Below are 8561 nucleotides of genomic sequence, written 5' to 3'. Positions count from 1 at the left end.
TGTGTTGCGAAAAGGAAAACACCCCAAAACGGTAAGTAATGTGTATGGTAACACCCTGGGACCGCCCCTTTTAAACGGTCGATGTTAACAGGTAAGTTTCCTTCTAATTATTTCTTATATTTGGTTTTAAGTCTTGGGGTGTGCGTTTAGTGTTTTGAAGGTCTTGCCATGCGGTCTTCGTATTAGCTGGTCTTACTGATTTTTATTGTTTTATTTTAAATTGCATTATTGATATGGCAGTTATTTATTAAAGATTTTAATTATCGGAAATGAATGGAGGAATGTATTCCTTTCGAGTTGGACAGTGTGTGGACCAGGCACCGTGGTGGGCGGGTGATCTATTCTGATCCGGATTAAAAAAAAAAAAAAAAAAATCCTTCACCCCATACGAACCCGGAGCGCAGCGCGCTACAACATGCATTTATTTGTCACCTCTTGCATGCCGTTCAGATGAACACATAATGCTAAGTCTGCAACACGTTGAGCAACAGAAGAGCGAACGCTTCAGCGGTTCGAGTTGCAGTGAAAAGTTACAGCGCTTTACTGAGATGAGACAGAACCGAGAAAAAAACACGTGCCACGTGGTTCCCTTCCTGTACAATTAGTACAGCCAACTGACATTGGGATGTGTCTATTTTTAATCATCTGAACACGGGTGAATTCACTAATGAACTAGTATTTATTCAAACACTCATTTGTGTGACGCTAGAAAGACAGTTTTCTAGGGTATCTGAGTCGCTCTCCGGGTTCAACCGATGTAAATAACCTAACGGCCTAAAGGGACAGTTACGTAAGGGCGTTTCCGGCTCTGATTGGTCAGAAGGGACCAGAGCACTGCACGGAGGATGCGTGAGACCTTTGATTTTACCGTTCCATTTCGCGGTTAATAGGGGAATGTGATATAGGCGCTACCCAGAGATTGAAAAATATTAGGTTGGGTCAATGTTTAAGTGCAGTGAAGTTAAAATAAAAACACTGAAGTAATGGGGGAGACATATATAATGTGTGCTTTTTTTTTCACGTCAGTGTTAATGTTTTCTATTAATTTAGATATCCCCCCCCAGCTGTGGTAAAATGGTGTCTTCCGCCGTCGCTCCAGGAGTTCCGTTCCCCGGCTGGGGAGTGAAACGTTGGTCAGAGAGGCGGAAGAGCAGAGGACGGTTTGAAATAAGTGTTGTTTACGTAAGTTAAACGGTAATGATGCAACACGTGTAAATAGCCGCTCGAGTCCAGCAGGAATGCGTGCGTGAAGTGTGAAGAAGGCCGGTATGTAGCCGCGCTGGGTGTGTGTGTGTGTGTGTGTGTGTGTGTGTGTGTGTGTGTGTGTATATATATGTGTATATGTGTGTGTATATATATATATATATATGTGTGTGTGTGTATATTCCGTCCGTCCAAGGAGTGACGTCGTCGTGGTGGGCGGAGCCTCCGCTGCTGCCCTCACGCTCGTGACGGTCCGTCGTACGAAACAAATCCAAGCGGCACCTTCCTTCCATACCGCACTGATCATGTGTTGCTGCAATGGCAGTCCGTCCGTCCGTCCCTCCCTCCGTCTTCTGTTAAGTACAGTGTTTTACTGTAGGCACAATTACGCAGATGGAAAATGCCCTTGACTATTTCTTTGTCATGAAGGCTTTACTTTGATCATTTGATTTGTCAGTAACCGCTCGTCCAGGATCACACACTAGGTGTATAAAACACTTTTTTACAACCTAACCTGTGAATAAGGTCATATGTGTGTTTTATTAAGCCTTATTGTTTGTCGTTGAGGGATAGCAGTTATTTTGGAGTTGCAAACAAAATGAGATGTGAACATCTATTCATCAGGCTGATGCTTTTCTCCAAAGCAACTTAGTGTTAAGGTTAGTTATTACAGTTCCAAGCTTACAGTGATTTACCCTTTTATTATACAACTGTAATTTTACTGGAGCACTTGAGGGAAAGTACCTTGCTCAAGGGTACTGCAGCCAGAGTTGGGGATCAAACCTGAGGCCTTTGTAAGCTTGTAAGTGTAAAAATTGTAACTTTAACATTTGTTGTACATCTTTTTGAAGCTCTACTAAATGGGCTTCTTATTTTTGCACCTGCTCTACTTCTGTCTTTTTGCTTCACACAATTTCCACGAAAGTAACAGATGATGTTGTTTATCAAACACTTTTCTCCAAAGCGACTTCCAATTAACTCTGTGTAGTGTTATCAGCCCACACACCTTATTCACCCTGGTGACTTACACTGCTACATACACTTACAGTAGGCCACTCATCCATTCATCAGAGGAACATACTCTGTCACTCACACACTATGGGGGAACCTGAACAGCATATCTTTCGAGTGTGGGAGGAAACCAGAGCACCGGAAGACTTACACTAGTAGATACACTACTTACAATGGGTTGCTCATCCATACATCAGTGGAGCGCACACACACATACTCTCTCTCTCTGTCACTCACACACCATGGGGGAACCTGAACAGCATGTCTTTGAACTGTGGGAAGAAACCAGAGCACCACGCAGACGGGGGGCACATGCAAACTCCACACGGACTGAGCAGGGTTCGAACTTACGTCCTCTCGCACCACCCAGGCACTGTGAGACAGAAGCGCTACTCGATGTGCCACTGTGCTGCTGTTAGTGAATAGATGTTAGATGTGTTGTGGAAGCTCTGCAGAGGGGTGCAGATTTGAGTTTATTAGCCTCACTGAGACGAACCGCCTTGGGTCGGCGCTGTGCTGATCACCCGAAGGAAGCAGCTCGCTTGTTGTCGGCGTAATGGAATAAGCGTTAGGGAACTGTGCAGCGTGTCCGGGACGGGCGTGAGATGTGACACTGGCCCTGGATGTCCAGAGTGACCCTTTGTTTGCACAGAGTGCAGGACACTGGGCCTTTCATACGGCATCTGGCAAAATCCCAGCCTGGTCACAAGCACGGGTTTCCAACACGGCAGGGATCCAACACCCGCGCCCTCTGAGCAGCGCTCTCCGAAAAGAGATCCGTCGCTCCCTATGTCCTCGATCCACCCACCTGCTTTGCGCTCATCTCAGGCGGCAGCTGGGTTCTCGCCTTTCTCCCTGGGCTCGCGACTCGGCTCGCTTTCTTTCGTAACCGTTGGGACTGAACCCCACGTCGGAGGCCGAACCAGCGGTCTTGCGTTTTCTGCATTCTGATCCTTCTCTGGTCACGTAAGTAAAATGCGAAGGTGTGTATGAAAAGAATTCTGTTTTTCCACAAAGTGCCCTCGGACATGCAATGTGAGGCCGTTCGGTCACGGCGGTGATGCTTTGTGGATTTCCATTATCGTCCTCTACACCGAGGTGTGTGTGTGGCAGATAGTGACGGATCAGGTGTCGTCACTTCTGAAGCCTTTCAACTACTGTCATTTTGCTTTTTTGTTCAAGTTTTAATGCAGATGTCGTTTAGGTTCGCAGTCGGCACCCCTCACGCTCTCATATCTAGAAAAAAGGGTTAGTTTGGCTGCTTTTTAAACCGTCATCCCTGAATTGAAGCACAGGTGGGAAACGATTCACTGTACATGAAGTTTGTCATGTAACATTAATCACAGATAAAGACAGTTCTTTTGTGGGACGCTTGTTTTTGCCGGAAAGGTACCTGCAGAGTTTTAATGCCCCGTGTTAATGCAGCCGTGATCCATGTGAGACGTGCCGCAGGGCTCCCAAACTGAGCCCAGCGCACTTCCCCCTCTCGCCAGTAGGTGGCGCCTCTCCTCAACTAGGCTCTCTGACCTTGTGCTGCACTTGGCTTTGCCTTTCCTGACCCTTAAATCACATTCACAGTTCCGTCCTGGGTATTTGCTGGTGAGTAACAAGGATTTGTTCTTGTCGAGCAGTGCTTCTTAAAGATGAGCCCCAGCCGCGGGACGGTGTGTGTGTGTGTGTGTGTGTGTGTGTGTGTGTGTGTGTGTGTGTGTGCGTGTGTGCGCGCGCGCGCGCGCAATACTCCATATCAATACTTTCATCGTGATCACTATGTTCATCTTCAGCAGTCTTTCTATGCTATTCTGTCCTGCTGTATTCCACCCCCCCACCCCCACTTTCTGGGTATTTAGTTATCAAGGAAGGATTGAGTAGGAGGGATAAACGTGGTCAGGCCACAGTGTGGGTGGGAATGGACGACAGAAACATGCAGCTGTTTTGGGTTTTACAGCACCTTTGCTCAGCGATTATCATCCACAACGTCTAAAATGCCCCGATATTCCTTCTTGGTGGGGATCGCGTGGACGTCTCCTGCCGCTCGCCGTGAGCTCCGTCCACTGACCGCTGTCACGTTTTAAAGGACCACACTTGCGTCCAGCGTCAGGAACAGCCTGTGGCGAAGCGTTGCCTGTGGGCGTGGAACACATTACAGGAATGAAAGGAGGGCGAAGGAGAACCTCTCGCTGTCCTTGAGAAAGGTCATACGTGACCTGCTGAGCTGCTTAGACTCAGAGCCGAGCGCCAGATCCGCTTATAGAGATGCGACGGAGGACGGAGACGAGCCGGGGCTCCGTGTCACTTTCTCCCACTCTGACACGCTGCCGTTTCCGTACCGACCGGGAGCAGGAAGACTTACGACAAGCCTGGGAATAAACGCAAGCCAGGATGTTGCATAGATCCTCTGAGCATCTTCTCATAAATCACGGCAGGAGTCCCGACCCTGCTCCTGGCTGGACGTGGACCTCCGTGCTGTCGTGGACGGCTCCTGGCGCGCCCGCGTACAGACGGCCTGCGTTACGGAGTAATCCCAGCTCTTCGCGCCGTCCTTCCGGCTGGTGCGAGACGGGTTTAGGGGCCGCGATCACGATGAGAGTCGGTGAGCTCAACCCGCTGCGGGAAAAACGGTTTCGCGTCGGTTCGGTCGACGTTTCCGCCTTCCCGCGCGCACGTCGTAACCTTTAGGGAGGCGCCTCCGTGCGGAATACCTGCCGGTTTTACTAACGGCGCAAGTCAATGCAATGATTTCAAGGCCACAACCGTAAATAATCCGGCGAAAGGGAGCTGCTGAGAAATCGGTACAAGTGAAATTGTCTGGAAGTGGAGTTGAAGTTGAGACGGTACGCTGAGCGAGCGCTAAGAAAGAGGCCGACCCGACGCCATGTTCCAGAGCTCAGCTTGCTGCGTGTAAAAATGTACGCGTGATGTCCGTTCTCGTCACGTTAGGGAAGGCTTTTTTTTTTTTCTTTCTTTCGTTTTATTAGGCAGTTTGTCTGGTTTTGAAGAAACTCTAGATGGTTTATGAAATGCAGCGTAGCCTGATGATGATGATGATGATGATGTCATGGGATGTTATTGCAGAGTCTCTAAGCATTCGGAGTGACCTAGAGACTCAGCGCCTTGTCCTGCCGTGACCCCGGAATGATTTTACTATGAGGTGCGGTACGTACTGGTTGGCAGGTGGAAGCAGGGTCACTGAGGGGCTAACCAAGATGTTTGCTTTGTAAACAGGTATATGTCTGCACGGTGGCACAGCTAGTAGCGCTGCTGTCCTTTCGCACCACCCAGGCATTGTGAGACATGGGTTCGATCCCTGTTCAGTCTTTGTGGAGTTCGCATGTTCTCCCTCTGTCTGTGTGGGTTTCCTCTGGGTGCTCTGGTTTCCTCCCACAGTCCAGACACATGCTGTTCAGATTCACCCATAGTGTGTGAGTGACAGAGCATGTGTGTGTGTTCCACTGATGTATGGATGAGTGACCCAGTGTAAGTAGTGTATCTAGCAGTGTAAGTCACCGCGGTGAATAAGGTGTGGGGGCTGATTACACTACATAGTTTGTTGGAAGTCACTTTGGAGAAAAGTGTCTGCTAAATAAATAAATGTCAATAAGTAAATGTAATGTCTGTATATGGTCCCCTGGGCACAGCTGGTAGTGTAGTGGGTAGAATGGCTGCCTTTGGACCCAAAGGTTGCAGGTTTGAATCTCACCTCCAGCTGTAGTACCCTTGAGCAAGGTACTTTCCCTAAATTGCTCCAGTAAATATTACTCAGCTGTATAAATAGGTATGTAAGAAGAAGGGGCTGAGACAGTCACCAGGATCCCTAGAGAGGGGGGGTTTTATTGCTCTGAGGGACAGCGTGGGGGTGCTTGGAGGGGGAGGTTATGGTTGGGTTTGCTGTGGGGACCGGGGTCGTGCTTTCTCTCTCTCACGTCCCGGGGTCGTCTCCAGCGTGAACTCCTCAGACTCAGACTAATAGGGGCATTGATTACGTTCAGCTGCTGTTGTCCCTTGCCTGGCTCCGCCCCCCCCCCCCCCCCCCCCGCCCCCCCCTTTCCGACCCCCCCGGCGCGTTACGCCGTAAAATAAATAGTGTCACTTTGGAGAAAAGCATCGGCTAGATGAATAAATGTGAATGTATTTCGCCGCTGTGGCCCAGCAACAAAATTAGATCTGGCTGCAGGTTTACGTGACGCAGAGGTTCGGTTATTTTTTTTGCTGACGAATAATCGGATTGGTGGGTTTGTACCGTGTGGCGATCGATAGTACTCTGCGTCTCTGAAAGGTCATATGAGTAAGGTCTTCATACACATATAATTCTGAGGTTCTTTTGGGACAGAAAAAACTCCAGTGTTTAGCGAGTATGATTGCGATCAAACGATAACGTAAATCCAAGCAAGATGTGCTGAGACCACTCGCTGCATCTTCGTACAGGCAGTCGCTTTGCCGCTGATTTAATTTTTTAAAAAAAAAACTTACATTCCGATGCTTTCACCCATTCATACACAGGGGTATTTTTTACTCTGCAGCAATTCAGATGAAGCACTTTGGAGTTACTGCATCCTTCAGCTGATCGATCAATTAGACCAGTGAATGAAGGCACTTATTTTACACCGTAAACCTGTGTGTCTCTCTCTCTCTCCCTTCCAGTGTGTTCCATGGGCAGCAGCGCCAGCAGGCTGTACAGTGCCCTGGCCCAGACCCTGAGCAGCGCCCCCTTGGCCCAGGGAGCACCGTACCGAGAACCAGCCGACGTGGAGCCCGGTGACCCGGACGAGCTGCTGAGGGAGTGCAAGGAGGCGCTGCGGAATCGACCCCCCCGGCTGCGCCGCTCTTTCGTTTTCCCTGGCAAGAATGCCAAGCGCGGCAGCCAGCTGCGGTCCTTCCGGGTCATGCAGTGGAACATCTTGGCCCAAGGTGCTAGGTGCTAAACACGGGGGCTCATCTGCTTCGCTGCACCACTGACCGTTTCGCTGCTTTGATCAGACAAGGCTCTGGCCGTTTTAGTCAACAGCTTTCTCTTCTCGCGTTTCAGCTCTAGGAGAGGGGAAGGACAGCTTCGTCCGGTGTCCTCCCGACGCGCTCAACTGGGCTGAGCGCAAGTACCTCATCCTGGAGGAGATCCTCACCTACCAACCGGACATCCTGTGTCTGCAGGAAGTGGACCACTACTATGACACGTTCCAACCCGTTTTCAACAGCCTAGGCTACCACAGCACTTTCTACCCCAAGCCCTGGTCGCCCTGCTTAGATGTGGAGAGCAACAACGGGCCCGACGGGTGCGCCCTCTTCTTCAGGAAGGAATGCTTTGAGCTCGTGGACAGCGTGAGCCTCCGGCTCACTGCTATGATGGTCAGCACCAACCAGGTGGCCATCATTCAGAAGCTGCGGTGCAAGCAGACGGGCCGGCTGCTCTGCGTCGCCGTCACCCACCTGAAGGCACGCAGCGGCTGGGAGCGTCTGCGCAGCGCCCAAGGCTCTGACCTCCTCTACCACCTGCAGCACGTCACTCAGGGCACGTGCATCCCCTTGCTGGTGTGCGGGGACTTCAACGCCGAGCCCAGTGAGGACGTGTACCGTCGCTTCGCCACATCCAGCCTCAACCTGAACAGTGCCTACAAGCTGCTGAGCACAGACGGGCAATCGGAGCCACCCTACACCACCTGGAAGATCCGGCCCTCGGGCGAGAGCTGCCACACGCTGGACTACGTCTGGTATTCCCAGCATGCCTTTGTGGTGGACTCAGTGTTGGATTTCCCCACGGAGGAGCAGATCGGACCCAACCGCTTGCCCTCCTACAATTACCCTTCCGATCACTTGTCACTCGTCTGCAACTTAAATTTTAGGGATGAGCCAGACAGGCTGCTTGAAGATGTGACGAAGGGCATTAAATGATATTTATGGAGCTCTGTCCTGATTTTTAATTTTGTTATTTGTAACATTCATTTGACATCTCCAGGGGATCCTGTACACTGTCCTGGGCCCATAGCAACACATTAAAGGTTGTTGGCAACAGCCTACCTGTCGAGATTATCATTTGACCTGTGTCTCAGACACTGAGATTTGGCCGTGCCACTGCAGACCATAACATGTACGGTCATGCAGTGTTTTTCACTTTGATAAACATGACAAATACACTATATGCCAACCAATGTGTACAACGGCTTGACCTGAGCGGGGTCGCGGCAAGCTGGAGCCTACCCGGCAACACAGGGCACAAGGCCGAAGGAGGGGGGCACACCCTGGATGGGACGCCAGTCCGCTGCAAGGCATCTCAAGTAGGGCTTGAACCCCACACAGCAGGCACTGGCCAAACTCACCGTGCCCCTAGACATTAAATGCCAATTTAGGGAAAC

General features: G+C 50.3%; 1 protein-coding gene across 4 annotated transcripts; it reads left to right on the top strand.

The window, feature by feature from the left end:
* Nucleotides 1–1110: 1110 nt before the first annotated feature.
* Nucleotides 1111–8426, top strand: LOC108930757 (nocturnin-like). 4 transcript variants are annotated; one of them, XM_018746164.2, is made up of 3 exons: nucleotides 1111–1182; nucleotides 6856–7122; nucleotides 7241–8426. In XM_018746164.2, the coding sequence occupies exons 2-3, from the start codon at nucleotides 6864–6866 to the stop codon at nucleotides 8098–8100; spliced, it is 1119 nt and encodes a 372-aa protein (XP_018601680.2). In that variant the 5' UTR covers nucleotides 1111–1182; nucleotides 6856–6863; the 3' UTR covers nucleotides 8101–8426. The 4 variants fall into 4 exon arrangements, with proteins under 4 accessions (XP_018601680.2, XP_018601679.2, XP_018601681.2 ...); XM_018746163.2 differs by having other exon boundaries at nucleotides 1124–1266; XM_018746165.2 differs by lacking the exon at nucleotides 1111–1182 and adding an exon at nucleotides 3006–3180.
* The last annotated feature ends 135 nt before the right edge of the window (nucleotides 8427–8561 follow it).

Source organism: Scleropages formosus, chromosome 5, assembly GCF_900964775.1.
Source record: "Scleropages formosus chromosome 5, fSclFor1.1, whole genome shotgun sequence".
NCBI lineage: Eukaryota > Metazoa > Chordata > Actinopteri > Osteoglossiformes > Osteoglossidae > Scleropages > Scleropages formosus.
The sequence above is the reverse complement of the archived record's forward strand: the minus strand, read 5'-3'. Positions and strand labels throughout refer to the sequence as shown.